This window comes from Toxotes jaculatrix, chromosome 18 (genome assembly GCF_017976425.1).
Source record: "Toxotes jaculatrix isolate fToxJac2 chromosome 18, fToxJac2.pri, whole genome shotgun sequence".
Classification (NCBI taxonomy): Eukaryota; Metazoa; Chordata; class Actinopteri; family Toxotidae; genus Toxotes; species Toxotes jaculatrix.
The window spans coordinates 1,297,618-1,314,069 of record NC_054411.1 but is presented as its reverse complement, the minus strand read 5'-3'; the positions used below and the strand labels follow the sequence as shown (position 1 = coordinate 1,314,069).

At 44.8% G+C, this 16,452-nt stretch overlaps 3 protein-coding genes across 5 annotated transcripts; 2 read left to right on the top strand and 1 right to left on the bottom strand.

Annotated features, from left to right (window-relative positions):
* The first annotated feature begins 53 nt into the window (after positions 1–53).
* alg1 (ALG1 chitobiosyldiphosphodolichol beta-mannosyltransferase) lies at positions 54–3,471 on the top strand. The gene is made up of 13 exons (XM_041063134.1): positions 54–368; positions 509–586; positions 666–769; positions 882–1,030; positions 1,139–1,228; positions 1,313–1,426; positions 1,621–1,739; positions 1,839–1,877; positions 1,969–2,028; positions 2,127–2,237; positions 2,380–2,494; positions 2,970–3,045; positions 3,129–3,471. Exons 1-13 carry the CDS (start codon positions 77–79, stop codon positions 3,261–3,263), a joined length of 1,482 nt encoding a protein of 493 aa, XP_040919068.1. The 5' UTR covers positions 54–76; the 3' UTR covers positions 3,264–3,471.
* On the bottom strand, positions 3,437–5,927 carry eef2kmt (eukaryotic elongation factor 2 lysine methyltransferase). 2 transcript variants are annotated; one of them, XM_041063132.1, is made up of 8 exons: positions 5,775–5,927; positions 5,566–5,628; positions 5,403–5,483; positions 5,182–5,283; positions 4,740–4,873; positions 4,120–4,364; positions 3,871–4,020; positions 3,437–3,565 (listed from the first exon to the last, which is right to left on the bottom strand). In XM_041063132.1, exons 1-8 carry the CDS (start codon positions 5,925–5,927, stop codon positions 3,465–3,467), a joined length of 1,029 nt encoding a protein of 342 aa, XP_040919066.1. In that variant the 3' UTR covers positions 3,437–3,464. The 2 variants fall into 2 exon arrangements, with proteins under 2 accessions (XP_040919066.1, XP_040919067.1); XM_041063133.1 differs by having other exon boundaries at positions 5,182–5,280; positions 5,775–5,912.
* Positions 5,928–6,494: 567 nt separating this feature from the next.
* pigq (phosphatidylinositol glycan anchor biosynthesis, class Q) lies at positions 6,495–15,883 on the top strand. 2 transcript variants are annotated; one of them, XM_041063130.1, is made up of 14 exons: positions 6,495–6,615; positions 7,457–7,654; positions 7,806–7,992; positions 8,226–8,404; positions 8,578–8,774; positions 9,070–9,201; positions 9,355–9,475; positions 9,636–9,762; positions 9,873–10,026; positions 12,523–12,634; positions 12,739–12,819; positions 13,637–13,751; positions 13,973–14,034; positions 14,309–15,883. In XM_041063130.1, the coding sequence occupies exons 2-14, from the start codon at positions 7,502–7,504 to the stop codon at positions 14,459–14,461; spliced, it is 1,773 nt and encodes a 590-aa protein (XP_040919064.1). In that variant the 5' UTR covers positions 6,495–6,615; positions 7,457–7,501; the 3' UTR covers positions 14,462–15,883. The 2 variants fall into 2 exon arrangements, with proteins under 2 accessions (XP_040919064.1, XP_040919063.1); XM_041063129.1 differs by lacking the exon at positions 6,495–6,615 and adding an exon at positions 6,925–7,059.
* Positions 15,884–16,452: the final 569 nt, after the last annotated feature.

Below are 16,452 nucleotides of genomic sequence, written 5' to 3'. Positions count from 1 at the left end.
GCTGAGTCTGCGGTCCCTTTAAATCCGAGGCTCCTCCCCCTTCACTCAGCCACGTCATCACAAATTACAAACAAACATGGCGTCGCTCGGAAGCGGGACAGCCTGCCTGACGGCTTTTGCGCTAACTGCGGCGCTGTTAGCGGTATTTTCTGTGACAGGGCCGCGCGGACCCGGGCCGGTCCTGTGTCTGACTGGTGTCACCGTGCTGGCGTTGCTGTGGGTGCGGAGCTTGCGGCAGCGGGACGGTGGGACTGAGCGGCGGGTGTGTGTGCTGGTGCTGGGGGACATCGGTCGCAGTCCACGGATGCAGTATCACGCCTTGTCCCTCAGCAAACACGGATATAACGTGACTTTTGTCGGGTTTGTAGGTGAGACCACCGCACACAACACCTGAGCGTCAAACCGTCAAACCGTCAATCATTACCTGTCTCCATACACACACCGGAACTGAACATGTACAGCCTCAGCAGGTCTCATCTCTCATCAGTTCGTGTGTTTCTCTCTTCAGACACCAAACCTCATCCAGATGTGCTGAGAGAGGAGAACATCAGGATAGTGCCCATAGCAGAGGTGAAAGGTGTGCGAGGTAAGCAGCACCGCGTGAGCAGAGGTGTCGTGTGCGTGTTTCTGGGATTGTTTTTACAAAGTGCTGTGTCTTTTCCCAGTGGGACCGAAGCTCCTCACGTATGTGACGAAGGTGCTGCTTCAGTGTCTGCAGCTGCTTCTCGTGCTGCTGAGGACGGAGCTGCAGTCTCATGTTCTGCTGCAGGTCGGTTGGATCCTCCCAGCTGTGGTGAACAGTGTGTTTCTGTAAGAGACGTTCATCGGTTTTACGGTCCTGGATATTCTGCTTTTTAAGATTCCCTGTGCTCGTGTCCCAGAATCCCCCTGGTCTGCCCGGTATCGCAGTGGCCTGGTTCGTGTGCGTCCTGCGTGGCAGCGACTTCATCATCGACTGGCACAACTACGGCTACACCATCATGGCCCTGAGTCACGGCCAGAGACACCCGGTGGTGCGACTGGCCAAGTGGTCAGTGCTGCTTCAGTACTGTGCAGCTGAGTTATCCTGAGTTGATGGTGCTCAGGCTTGGTACTGATATGTTTGTACGATTCCTGTTTTATTCTCATCTTCTTCCAGGTATGAGCACGTCTTCGGGCCTTTGGCATCTCACAACCTGTGTGTTACCAAAGCGATGAAGGACGACCTGCAGAAAAACTGGGGCATCAAGTGTGATTTGTTTTGTTCTTATCACAACAACACACTGACACATCATCAGCAATGAAACTAACAACTGCAAATGTCCCTTTGCAGGGCGACGACTCTATACGACAGACCAGCCTCCATCTTCAGAGAGACTCCAGTGAAGCTGCAGCACGAGCTCTTCGTGAGACTGGCCAACACGTATCCTCAGTTCCAGCACAGAGGGTGAGAGAGAGAGCAGAACGATTTCATTTCTACCTGTAAAAGTATCATCAAGTCCTATTTTTAGAGTAACCACTGTATGTGATGTTGTCGTGCAGTGTGTGAGAAAAGCTAAATTAAAGTGAATTAGGGGAAAAGTCAGGTTGCCAGGTAGCTGTAGTAACACACTGGGTCACTGACCTGTTGTGTGTTTTCAGGTCTGAGGGTGAGGTGGAGGTGGAGAGGACAATCTTCTCAGTTCGTGATCTCACTGATAACTCTGTGACTTTGAGGACAGAGCGACCGGCGCTGCTGCTCAGCAGCACCAGCTGGACAGGTCAGAGGACGAGATGATGTTCATTACAATGAGTCATTGATCCCAAACACGTCTGTGATTAGCTGCTTACAATCAAACACGTTTACTTTGTGTCCACAGAGGATGAGGATTTCTCCATCCTGCTGAAGGCTCTGGAAGGTACGACAGGTTTTAAACTGCTGCTCTTTACATTATGTTACATACATTTTACAGAATGTTTCATCAGCTCTCACCTGTTTGTTCTCTACAGAGTACGAAGGTTTTATTAAAGAAGGAGCTTCGTTACCATCTTTGGTCTGTGTGATCACAGGTAAACTGCTCTGCTGCCTCACCGTCCGTCCACATGTCTGATACCAACGTGGTTTTTCATTTGTGTGTGTGTGTGTGTGTGTGTGTGTGCGCGCGCAGGTAAAGGTCCTCAGAAACAACACTACAGGAAGCTGATAGACTCTTTGCATTTAGAACATGTGCAGATCTGCACTCCCTGGCTGGAGGCAGAAGACTATCCAGTTTTATTAGGTAAGACTGACACAGACTTCACATTCAGTTCTTCCTGTGTTTGGCCCCTGACAGACACGCTCCTCTGTGCATTAATCTGATGGCAGTTTAACATGTGGAGTTTCTTTTTAACTTTTAACTTATTAATGGTTCCGTCCTCCAGGTTCAGCAGACCTGGGCGTTTGTCTCCACAAGTCATCCAGCGGACTGGACCTGCCCATGAAGGTGGTGGACATGTTCGGCTGCTGTCTGCCCGTCTGTGCTATCCACTTCGACTGGTGAGCATCGTGTCAGTGGATTTCTGATTTCGATTTTACATGTGCAAATACAGACAGAGCCAAAGTGGACGCCGCAGACCGGACTGACCGAGGTGCAGCCACGCTGAGCTGCTCTGAGAGAAAATAATGAAATGGAAATGGATTGGCTCAGTGGCTCAGTTTTCAGCAGCAACCTCCTTGAAGACTGGGAAGAAATCAGTTTACTTCCATCCCCGTGTCCCATCAGACATTACACTGACAGTTATGTTCTCAGTAAATTATGAATGAGCGGAGACATAAGAACTCAAATAGCAAGGCTCAGAAGTCTGTCTGTGCAGTGACAGATCAGTGTCGCAGCAGCCTGAAGGTTTTCAGCTCAGATTCACCCAAAATGATGAGGCAGGAATTTTTCGCCGGCGCGGTCAGAACAAACTGATGGTTGAAACGTGGATGTGTACGTGTAACACGGGATAACTCGGCTGTCTGTTCTCCTCAGTTTACATGAGCTGGTGAAACACGGGGAGAACGGGCTGATCTTCAGAGACTCTCAGGAGCTCGCTGAGCAGCTGAAGGTGAGCGGGCGACACTTCAGTGTGTTGTTTTTAATGTGTTTAATGTGTAGTTAAAATGTGGATTTGTGTTGGTGTGTTTTCAGTCTCTCCTGTCAGAGTTTCCCAGTTCAGAGGGGAGACTGGGTTTGTTCAGGAGGAACCTCCGCACCAGCAGAGGGCAGCGCTGGGACGACAACTGGGACCAGAACGTCCTGCCTCTCATTGCTGCTCCGAGATAAACACCGGGTTCGGTTTTTTTAAGGACCAATACCTAAAATGTTGTTGTTGGCTGAAGGGCAGGGAGGTGGTGTTAGAATATCTGGAGGAGCTTGTTTGTTTACGGTCTCGTAGTGTGAAGGTGGAGGATTCAGAGCAGAGAACTTGAATGTATAAAAGAAACTTTGATACGACGTATGTTTGTAAATAAAATCTTTATTGTTTCATCTGTACAGTTGAATCATTTCTATGGAGGAGAGTCTGTTGTAAGGAAACACGTGGCCGACAGGTCCTGTGATCACATGATGGCTGATTCCTGCATTTCCTGTAAAAACAGATAATCAGTCAGTTCGTTTAAGCTGGAAAACTGTAGTTACAGGTAGCAGGTCATTTCACAGAAGAACAGACCTGAATAAACTGTAACTCTACACATACTGTTCATCCAACCACCTGTTTCCACCTCATGTATAAAGGACACTGAATTCAAATGGTCCAACAGAGTCAGGATCCTGGTGGAGAATGATCGAATCCTTCTTTCTTTATTTAAGAAAGTAAGAAAGTTGTAGTGTTGTAAGAGAACAATGAAGCCTGATTTTACTCTGACAGAACCTCCTGTCAGAGGTCTCTCACCCAGCTGCTGCTTAAAGCTGCTGTAAGTCTCCGGGTTTCTTATGGTGGAGCAGATGAGGACCTCAGGGAGGACTTCAGAAGAGGAAGACCTCAGGATCTGGGACAGCAGCTTCACCAGACTTCCCACGATGTCGGGGTCATACACCACATCTGGAAAACAGGGATTTAACATCTGTAAGGTTTCGGTAAGTGGCCTACATGTTCTCTGTCCACACATGGTCCTGGCAAAGAATAAGACTGAACTCTGACCTGCAGCGATGACAGTGTCAGCCCCGATCTGTTTAAACTGCTCCTCCGTCGCTGTCGTCCAGTCCAGCTCCTCCACACTGACTGTGGGACTCATCTGCTCAGTCAGCCCGTTCAGCTGGACGTTGGCTCTCAGCTTCTGCAGGACGCTCGGGTGACAGTCGCTGAAGACGAATCTGCTCGGGCTGCAGGAGCGACAGATGGTGATACCGGTCAACCCCACACCGCTGCCCAGCTCCAGAACCGTCCTGCAGACAGGAGGAGGACGGAAAACAGCAGGTTTAATGTAAATCTGGAAGACTGGAAACAGGGGGACAGGCTGCCTGCCTCAGTCCAAAGACAATGAAATCCACCGACCTGAACCTCTGTAGTTCACTGATTAATATGTTACATCTCATTTGTTTAATCTGAACAAGAAACAAAATGTTAAAACAACCATCTACGGTTTTACAGGTTTATGTGTCAGACTTTTTCTTGGACAGGTGCAGTGGCTTCTTCTAATTTCATCTTCACTACCACCTGCCTCCAGTCTCTGTGCTGAGCTAAGCTAACTGGTTGTTGGCTCAGGCATCATGGTTAGCATACAGACGTGTATGCATGTGGTATCGATCTCCTAATCTTACCTGCCTGTGAAGGCCTGCTGGTGATCCAGAGCCCACTCGGCCAGGTAGAGTGCGGCCTCCCAGGTCACCAGACCCGTGGTTCCCTCTGAGATCAGAGCAACGTTTTCCAACAGGCTGACAGCTTCACCACAGGGCTGCGGGACACGGACCAAGGTGAAAGGAAGAATGGACAATGGATGCAGCATCAGAAATCAGACTGTGAACCTGCCAAATACCATAAATACAACACAAAATGTTTTCCTTCAGGTTAAATGATTATACTTTTAGTTTTCTGAGAGCTTTCAGGAGCCGTCTCACCACCATCTGCAACTTTTTTTTGTTCCTTCATCACCATGAACACACACTTTAGTTTATTTTCACTTGGCTGTCCTACTGCCCCAGATAATCACAGAAAACAGTCCCCAACAAATGTCCTATATATTGAGTGGTGGGTGTTTGGTACCAGTAAGTAGCTCTTGTAGCACTCGGTCGTGTCTTCAGTTCCCACCACCTCAGCCAGAGCATCGTACAGCTCGTCCAGAGGATCACAGCCTGCAGCCTCCTGCTGTGGAGACACAACACGTCACTCACAGGAATCTTTCACTTTTGTAATGAGACTTTGGCTGTGCTGCTGCAATATCATTTCAGATGGGTTTCTGTAAGACGTTTGGACAAACCACCAACCCGTCTGATGAGCTCAGAGAGGAACAGCCTCCTGTATCTGACTGATGGTGGAAACTTTCTGCACAGAGAGTGAAGACACGTCTGAAAACAACATCAAAGACAGATTACTGTTAGTTTAACTGATAACGGAGGACAACACCAGGACAGGTTTGTGTGCCCTTACCTGCTTCAAGATATCTGAAATGAATTCTGGTGATTTGTTGCTCTGAAGGTCTTTTTCTAGAAACTGTAAAAGTAGAAATGATCAGTCAGGAATGATGAAGAGGCTGTGATTTGTTTGAAACGCTACCTTTCATGAGGTTTATTAGCTAATGTAGCAGAACCAGTGTTGGAGTTTGGCGCGGATGCCTCTGTGCAGGATGTCATACTCACTGTCCAGGGAAACGAAGCCAAACGACTCATAGAGAAAAAGAACAGCTGGAAATCTTTTAAAATGTCCGTCTTTTTTACTTTAGTTTGGTCTGAGCTTTCCTGCCCTGAAAGCCCCATCTTCGACATGTGTTTGTTTACTTCCTGCTTACCCATAATCCACCGCGATCGCCTTTCGCTAGGGCTAAAGAGTAGTGTAGTTTTTTCTTCATTGTTTTAATCAATTAACCGACGAACACATTTATCTGTGTAAAACATAAAACAAAAAAACCAAACTCTAAGAAATAAGGTCTGAAAAAACGATTCAAAGAACAAAATTTAAAGGAAAAAACAAGAAAAAAACGATTTAAGGGAAAGTTGCAAATCATTTACAAGAGCTGAAAACCTTGGAGCAAACTTCAAATATCCACATTTACAGTGAAATACTCACACTAATACAAAACAAACACACAAAGCCATTACATGCTTTGAGTAATTAAAAATCATTATAAAAATAAAGACATTTACTTTGTTTTAATCTTAATCTTTTTTTTTTCTTGGTCTTTATTTTATTTTATTTTTTAAACAACACAAAGCCTCAAAATCTCTTTCGTGACTTTTTGTCCCTGTGGCTTGACATTTAAGCCTTACAGGGTTTGATGCTAATAATCTGATTAATAATCTGATTTTATTCTTGGAGGTTTTCATGCCGCTCTTTTCTTGCTGTGTCACTGCAGGAGGAGATAAAACTCTTTACAGTTGGGCCAACTCCTCATTCACCCACAACTCTGACGGCAGAGACAGCAGCGCACACACAGACACACACACACAGACACACAGACAGACACACAATCAGCATTTACTGGTGAGTAGCAAATTATTACTATTACATGATGAATTTCTGTTTTTTCTTGTGTGTGTGTGTGTGTGTGTGTGCGTGTGTGTGCGCGCGCGCAACCTGTAACACGAAATTTCAATGTGTATATCGAAAATAGTAGTAATAATAATAAATAGTAATAAATGTTCATGATCTTCAAATGAAAGTGACCAAACTGAATTGACCCGATCCGGTTTAAAAGAAAAATGTTTTAGATTTAAATAAACAATTTAAAAAACTTTTTTTCCCTAATTGGTGTCAGCTCAAACAGCGGGAGGGACAGTTTGATAAACGGAACGCACACCAACGTTTGTTTCTCACCGGAGCGTTTTATACAATGGACTGTCAACAAATGTCATGGCGGCGGTTTGTACATAGCTGAACTGTACTCGACGTCTCAGATGGAAGGTGAAAGCCTGTGTTGGAGATAAGGTAGGAACATAATGAATAAAACTCATATCTTACATCCACACCGGCTTTACACACAGTCCGCTGTAGCGTTAGGGAGATAATTAGGTGTTTCTTTAATGGACTCTGGTGAACTTGGAGCAGGGATTTCCCCTTCATTAGCCCTTCGCCAGCTAGCTCTGCAGCTAACCTACTTTGCTGTTCCAGCTCGCTCGTTGACTCTGTTGTCACTGAAATCAATGGTAATCCTGCCCCGGGGTTTGTATGTTGCCACAACAACAAGATACAGGCTCGATATTTGAAGGGCAAAAAAAGGAGGCCGGCAGTAAAGCCCCGTTACACTCCGTTCGTTCTCCAAACTCCCTTTAAAAATGGAGACATTTAGTATTGTTTATTGTTTGTCTTTTCTCGTGTCTCTCAGATCATCAGAGCTGCTGGAGGCTGAACATTGAACAGCAGTGAAATCATGGTGCTGAAGATCTTCTTCCCACAGTGCTGTAACCGGGCGGACAGCGGGCTGCTGGTTGGCCGCTGGATCGCCGGTCATAACTCAGCCGTGGTGCTGGCGGTCGTCCACTACCCGTTCATCCCCGGACAGGTCAAACAGTACATCCAGCAGGTCAGTGCAGCAGGACAGGCCTCTGTGTCCTCTCAGGTCTGGGTGAAAGACGGTCGGAGATGACATATCTTCTGGTTTCATTTTTACAAATAAACTAAAATGAAAACTTTTAATCCTAACCATCTGGCCTTACTCTGTCATTCTCTCCCAGATGCAGGCTCAGAGCAGGGTGGAGCTGTCAGTCCTGGGCTCATGGAGTTTACCCAAAGAGGGTCAGGAGGGCATGGAGAGCTTCCTCAGAGACCTCAGCACCATCTTCCCCCAGGAGCGCTGGCTCCAGATCAGCCGCCAGATAGGCAAGACAGGCTTCACCTGCGACATCCTCAACCCGGATCAGAGTAAGACCACCACACTGATATTCACTGGGTTTCTGCAGTAGTACCAGAGGTTTCTGCTGGGTGAGTTTAGGACAGACAGAAATATCAGATGTTAAATGCTCATCTCTAGTTACAGGTTATGTCCCATCATTTGGTTTGGGGGCGTTTTTTGACATGAAATGGGCCCACTGGGGATTTTCTGTTCATGTTTTTTAATCAGTCAGGAACTGAAAATGAATTTATCACTCCTCCAGATGGAAGAGCAACTCGGCAGAAGGTACAAAAGAAGAAGGATGAGGGGGAACAGGGGGAGGAGGAGGAGGAGGTGATCTTTGTCCACTACGAGCAGAGGAAGGTGATGCAGTCGCAGCTTCACCCAATCGAGAATGGAGTTCCTGATCCCAAAACTGATCCACCGTCTGAGCTGAGACAGGTACAACACAGAGAGCAGAGAACTGCAGGAAAAAAACCTGTTAGTGTTAGTATTCGTCTTACTCACGTTTTCTGAAGTTCTTCATCTAAAAGCTTAATATTTAGCTTTGATTCCTCTGAACGTCCTCTCAGTTCAGGTAGCAGGTTGATGTAAACTTCTCTCCTCTGGTCCAGATGTTCCAGACGGTGGCTCGCAGCCAGCCTCTGTTCTTCCTGGACAAGTACGACGACGCGCCGCTGAAGTCGACACACTGGCAGTCTGAAGGTCGCGAGGCCAGCATCATAGTGGAGCTGCTCAAACAGGCCTCTGTCCCGCTCTGCTTGCTCATCACCTGGCTGCTGTCCATATGGACGTGGATCTGTAACATTCGGTGAGAGGAGAGAAACTAGAGCTGAAACGAGTCATAGATCAGCTGATTTACAAAAAGCTGCTGTGTTGTTAATGGTTAAGTTGTTATCCTGAAAAAAATAAAGCATTATGCTGCTTTCAGTAAGTAACATGTTCTTTCACAGTTACGTCAAAACTAGATGTAGAATTCATCAGTTTACAACAGATCTGTAACCACTGATGGTTAGTGTGATGGTTGTGTGAGAGGTAAACGAGAATGACTGACATCTGATTAGTCATTTCACCCTCATCACGTCATTGTCATGTTTCATCTCCAGGATCTTCAGTCTGTATCCGCTCCGATTCCTGTCCAGTAAACTGTCCACATGTGTCCAGCTGAGCTACAGAACCGAACACATGAGGACACTCGGCTCACCCAAACCGGCTGGTGGACACACACAGTTCATGAGGCGAGTTTAGAAAAATCTAAATGACTTTTCTGTGCACGTGGCTCCTCTGTTTGGAACATCTCTCTCTAAGAACCTCAGCACACCTGTGTAGGGGCGTAGGTCTGGGTCAGACTGCTCCTCCCCTGTTGTTACCTTTGTGTCCTCTGTCCATAGAAAAGCCAACATCGTGGTGTCGTTCCTCGTGGACGTCGCTCTCGGCATGTTGCTCATCTCGTGGCTCTACAAAGACAACCACATCAGCATGTTAGCGAACACACTGGTGCCTGCAGCAGACGTAAGTGTGTGTTACTGAGGTAATAAATCATAGAACAAAGCACATTGTTGTCTGACGCATTGAAAATGGAACCTATCAAGTTTTTTCACTGACCAGACTCAGTGTAATAATAACAGATTTCCTTTGTGCTGCTGTTAAACTCTTTTTGTTTTTTGTGCAGCATGTGGCTAAAGAGCTGGAGGAGCTGCTGCAGTGGCTGATGGGAGCTCCTGCAGGGCTGAAGATGAACCGGGCCCTGGATCAGGTTCTGGGACGCTTCTTTCTCTACCACATTCACCTGTGGATCAGTGAGTCACGCAACAACACACACACACATACACACACACATACACACACACACACACACACACATCATCCTGGTCTTTCACCTTGATATTTGTATAATCTGTCCCTCCAGGCTACATCCACCTGATGTCTCCCTTCATCGAGGGCATCCTCTGGTATGGAGGCCTGTCAGCCTGCCTGGGCCTGACCTTTGCCCTTTCGCTGCTCTCTGACATGGTGGCCCTGCTCACCTTCCACATCTACTGCTTCTATGTCTACGGAGCCAGGTGAGACCTCGGCACAGGTTCAGTTTCTTTTCTATGCTCGGTTTTTCACTACAATTAAACAAAGAACCTGTATTAGAAAATGAGTCTGTATTAGAAAATGAAGAACAGGTTGGACCTAATTTTGGGACTGAAAAGTAGAGAGGACTGAATTTAAACCTGTCCAAAGAGCAGCTGCTGTGAACTCTTTGCCAGATTTAATCTGTCTGTGCTGTAAAAAGTGTGTGACTCCCGAACAGAGGGAGCTTCGTGGTATAAATGTGATGCAGCTCTGCAGACCTTACACACTGATTCCACTCACAGAATGATTAAAGTTTAGCTTCAGAGCTGCAGCATCTGTGAACAGTGAATACCAGAGCAGCAGTTGTACACGGTATGTGCTACATACTCATTATCATAATATACTGCATTAGCAGTTTGTATTTGAGAACAATGGCGTATGTGCACCGTCAGGTGTCAGTGGAACAACGTCACACCATGGATTTTTGTGAGATGCTTTATTTTAGTTTGACCTGCAGGGGGCAGTTTTTCCAACCCTTTGCTTTAATTACAGTTTCTTATCGACCCTTAAACCTTCTCCTGGTTGCCTGAGGTTTCATGGCAGTCTGTCCTAAGATGCTGATTTTTCTTCCTGCGTACACATGGACGTTTTCACCTGATTTTAGTGTTAGGAGGCATCGAGCAGGATGACAGACCACCTGACTTTATTGCCTTATGGACCCTGCCGTTATTTGAGGGCATTCGTTTTATCAGAAATAATCATGTCAGTACTTCAGTGAATGATGTTTTTTGCCTCGTCTTAAAATATACAGTTATTCAGTGGGATATGGCAGAAAACAAAAACACAGACGTGTGGTTTAGGAAATGAGCCAAAGTATAAACAACAACAGAAAAAACTCAGGCACACATGAAGTATTCACATATATCAAAAGTAGCTGTGCTGTTTGTGTCCCAGAGAGACAGCAGAGAAAGTGGAGAATACCATTGTTACGACGCCTTTAATTTTATCTGGTACAACAACACATAAATCATCCGACACGCAGAACAGGATGTTTCGCTTTATGTCACTGTTACATAACTGCGTCAGATGGTTGTAAAAAATAATTTAGTGCTTCTTGTTTCTCCCTTCAGTCTGCTTCAGTTGGTGCACACACTTTCTTCTTCTGCTCCTCAGTTCGCTCAGCATGTTTGCTCCTCCTGTTCTCTTTAGGAAAATATCAGTATTATCAATAAGAGATAAAGATTACAGGGTTTTAAACTGTGAAAGCCATGAAGGCAAAGAATTGATCTCCTGTCTGACATTCAGAGATGTCCAAAAGATCATTTTAACCACGTCACTGGATCCTTAAGATGCTCAGATTTATGTTTGTGATTTCTTTGTTTTTTAAAACATATTTTTATGCTTATTTTTAGCCACACTCGTTGCTCCAGGCGTGGCAGTGTTGGTCTCATGGTCAGTCAGTCCGGATGAAATATCTAAACGACTCTTAGATGAAGTTCCATGAACTTTGCACAGACCTTCATGGTCTCCAGATGATGAATCCTAGAGACTTCTGTGATCCTCTCACTTTTCCTCTTGTGCCTCTGTGAGGTGGAGATTTGTGGTTTTGGATGAAATATCTGAACAATCATTAAATTTCAGCGTTGTTATTGTGAGCGTGTTCGTCTGCTCGTGCATTTCAGAGCGGGCGTATGCCAGGTGGCTCAGGTAAACGCATCTTGTTTGATTAAACCGGTGCTGGCTGTAGATCTCTGCTGAGTCTGATGCGCGGTGTAATGGAAGTCTGAACTCTGTGATAATAGTGCTGCATGTTGGAGGAGAGAGCAGCGACTAAATTATGCATCTGCTCTAAAGATAGGTTGGCTCCCTCGCCCGTGGTGCATAATGAAATATTACCCATTTTCCTTGTTACATATTTATGCTCAAACAGCTCTTGGAATATGGGCGAGTGTGTGTTAAATTCAATCTGAGAGCCTTTGTCAGGGTGACTTATTAAATCTGTATGCCTGGACCTAAAAATATCTCCTGCTGTGATCACGGTTCACCGTCTACACCGGAGAGGATGAAGAAGAGTTGTCCACATGCTTCAGAGTTAGCTTCAGAAAGCTTCTCTGCCCGTTTGTAGGCAGACTCAGAAACAGTCGCCTAAGATGGGAATGTGATTAATCACTGAAAACTGAAACAGATATTTATCAGATCACAGCTTTTTGTGCCCAGTGACAGTTTCAGATTCTCCTCAGGTCTATGAACAGACAGTAAATCTGTTTTTTTCCTCTTTCATTGTTTTGTTTCCCCTTTTTTATTTACATGTTAAAGGTTAAGTGAGATAACTTCCTGTTTATGTTGACTTTTTTTTTGCTTTGCTCTGTAATTGATCAAAGTGCAGCTTAAATGTAGTGATGGATCAGTAGTCGATTTAAATCAAACGATGGAAGGGAAACGTTGCTGTGAGGTTGGATGTTTTTTTAATGTTTTGTTGACGTTTGTGTTTGTGTCAGACTTTACTGTCTGAAGATCTACGGCCTCTCGTCTCTCTGGAGGCTCTTCAGAGGGAAGAAGTGGAACGTCCTGAGGCAGAGAGTGGACTCCTGCTCCTATGACCTGGACCAGGTAACGCGCACACACACACACACACACACACACACACACACACACACACACACACACAGATTTAGATGTTTACTGTGTGTGTTCTTGTGCTTGTGCTGCTGCAGCTCTTCATTGGGACTCTGCTGTTCACCATCCTGCTGTTCCTGCTCCCCACGACAGCGCTCTACTACCTGGTCTTCACTCTGGTAAGATGAGTTTCAGGTGAAGAAAGTCTGATGAGCACAGCATCTGTTGTCCGTTTCAGTTCATGTCAGTTACCTCAGCTTCCAGCCGTGACCAGTTTTCATGATGGAAGAATGACAGACCGCTCCTGCAGCAAGATCCACGTCATGATCGGGCCTGGTTTCAGGTTTCTGAATCGCTGCCCACGTCTCTGATTTTTTCCATCATTAAAATGGGTCTGATTCTCATTGTCTGCGCTCTGTTTGGCGTCCATGTCTGGATTCTGCTTATCATGTTCTGAAATCGCCATCAGCGGTAATTAACTCACTAAGTTCTGATATATAAAAAAAGGATTAATGGATTAAGCAAGAAAGAAAAAATGCTTAGTTGCAGTTATAGATTCAGGTGAGCACAAGCAGCATGTGCTGCAGTGTAAAGGAGTGGAAACCGTACCCACAGACTGGCACAGACAGGTGAGTTCTGGATGTCACCTGCTGCCGGCTGTTTGTCAGGCTGGAAAAACAAGCTTGTCGTTCGGAGCTTTGTGGGCAGGTTTAGGAATGAGGATCATTTTCCTGCAGCAGAGCCAGAAAAACGCCTTTAAAAACGCAGTGTGTTTGGCAGTTATGAATAGATCCTCATGAAGTCAATGTTTGATGCTAACATCTGCTCAGGTGTTAACCGGGAACATGTGCAAATAATAGACTTTCAGGCTGGAAGCTATGACTGGTTCATATCCAGTTTATAACAACACAACAAGACTAAGCTTCGATATGACCCCAGCCCCTGTTGTTTCCAGTGGGTTTGTTTTTGACGCCTGTGTGTCCCTTTGTTGTGCAGTTGCGGCTGGTGGTGGTGCTTTTCCAGGGCGTCCTCCACCTCAGTGTGGATTTCATCAACTCCTTCCCTCTGTTCGCTGTGGGCCTCCGCATCTGTCGGCCCTACAGACTGGCTGGTAAATCACCCTCATCGTCTGTCTACTTTATTTCTGTATTACTGTTCTTTTACCAAGATCAGAGTTTAGTGCAACTATATACATTAATTTATAACAATATAAAACTCTGTGTTAACACCAACATTTCTCCAGCTTTGCTGGATGGATGACTGGATAAATGACAGTCAAAGTGTCAGGACACAGTTGGTCTTATTCTGTGATGTGTGTCATGTATGTTACAGAGGGTGTGAAGTTCAGGGTGCTGTGTGACGAGCCTGGGATGGCCCTTCACCTGCTGATGGAGGTGAGAGGTCACATTTGGTTTCTGTTTAAAGCTCTGAAATGTAAAACCTAAAGTTTGTTGGATTCAGAGAACAGCTGAGTCTCTTCGTGGTTTTACCACAGCTCTTAAAAATCCAGTTTAAGTTTCAGGGCTGTTTTCCTCCAGCTGGAGAAAACTCTTTCATTTCCTGACACTGCTTCTCTAACTTCTCTTAGTATTGATCAGTTTTCTGTGACCTGTCCAGTCCTCAAGTGAAGTGAAGCGTGATTTCAGGCTGTTTTGTTTTCCTCCTCAGATTAACCCTCTGAAGTGCAGCTCAGTGGTTCAGACCTACCGCACTCCGACTTACAGCTGCTACCCGAAAGACTCGTGGGCAGCGCTGGTCAAGAAACTGTTTGTCGGGGAGCTGATTTACCCCTGGAGACGCAAAACCACCAAGGCTGACTGAGAGACAGCAGCCAGAAGTGTGAGGGAGCGAGAGAGAAGGAGAGATGAGGGAACAGAGGAAAGGGAAGAGACTGAGTAAATAATGAGATGGAAACAGACAGATGAACGCAAAGAGGGGAAATGGGAGGCAGAGGTGAAACCGGTATGAAGACCTTTGAGCTGAGCTGCTTTCATGTTAGAGGGGAAGAACGTCAGAGAGAGAGTGTTTTAACTGGACCGAAGCTGCCAGGGCACCGCACTTCTATTTTTCTAAACTCACGTTTTACAGCACGACGTCGGCCACAAAGCTAAAAACAGCAGCTCGTCATGACCTGCTGTGATCATCTTTCATTTGATCTGAAAACATTCCCTTTAACTGACATCGGGTATTTTTCTTTTTCGTTCAAATATAAGAAATTAGGCTTGTTCAGACATGACTGCAGCACAAAACACCAAGGGACCAAAACAACTCCTTAATAAATGTGTGAATGTGGGAAAAAACAGCTGATTAATAATAACTGTGAGTGCTGACTGCAGCTGCTTCACCTGAAACAAGGCTCAGTAGATGAGACTGTGTTTTCATGTATGGATGAATTGTTCCTTCAAAGCCTGGATCTTCTGTCAAAGGGGCAGAACTCCACTTAGAAATCAGGTATTTACAGCTGCACTGACTCTGTACACAGTTTTAATCCTTTAGATTTTATATAATTTAGTATTAACATGAGCCTGGTTCAAATGATACTAACTGGACAAACTGATTTTTTTATTTCTTTTAAATATAAAGTTTTTTTTGCCATATTTGTTGCCATATTTCCTTCAGACACTGGAACTACTTTGATGAATTTGACTCTTGAGAGTCAGTTACTGATGGAGATGAACAGTCATACAGCACCATCATTCTATAAATGAAGTCTGATTCTGCTTTTTTGTGCCTAATCGTGTCATTTTTAGTGAAATGTTTCCCTTTAATTCTTTAAAGCGTTCAGCCTGAACCGGCTCACGTTTAAAGGAGCAATCCTACAGTTTGGAAATTTAGTTTGTTGTAGGTTAATGATGCATAAAACCGCTGTGGAGCCGGGTGAAGGTTATTTGTTCACCTTTTGTAGAGCTGGGTTCGTAGTTTAACACCTCGTAAACGTGTCCCTAGATACATAAAGATGAGACTGATATAAATCTTCTCATCTGACTCTGGAATAGGAAGCATCAAGATGATTTCCCAAGATTCCAGACTGTTCCTTTAATGTAGATTATTGCAGTTTTATTTAACTTTCATCTTTAATCCCTGCTCTTTACTCTCCTTATCACAAATTTGTCATTTCTAACAGCTGAGTTGGTAAATTTGCTTATTAAATGTTTGCATTATTGTTTTCTTTATAATTTAATCCTCCATTGATCTGTTCCAAATGTTCCATTGTCATTTAATAAAATCCATTCATATTTAATATTTTCAGAATAATTTCAGATGTCTCTTCTTTTTCATGTGAGGCTTCTCTGTTCACAAACAGCTAAACGTGAAGCTGCTCCATCAATAATGAATTTGAAACAGAATTTATGTACTTAGCCTTAATGGAATTTATTTTCACAGCACTGAACCATGAAGTGTGCAATCAAAATCCCCTGGCACTGCTGCAGCATGCACACATTTTCCTGTCTGCGTAGTGTCAGTATGTGTGCAGATAAAAGTTTGATGGTTCTTGTAGTTATTACATTTTTAAGCTTTTTCAGGTCCAGATGTCCCAGCATGCCTCTGGAGACTGGGCCCATATTATCATAATGGCCCACTGCCACAAAGACGCCTCCTCATTAATGAACAACAAAGCAATTAAGTGGAAAACTTAACCCTTAAAGGCTTTTCAGCAGTTTTGTTTTATTTCTCTGGGATATTAACATTTATTTTGGTATAGATTGTGATACTGTAGACTGCTTATAACTCTAGTTTTATCCCAGTAAATCAAGCATTCAGTGATTTTTTTAGAGGATATATGGAGCTCCAAATGGATTAAAGCATTTTGC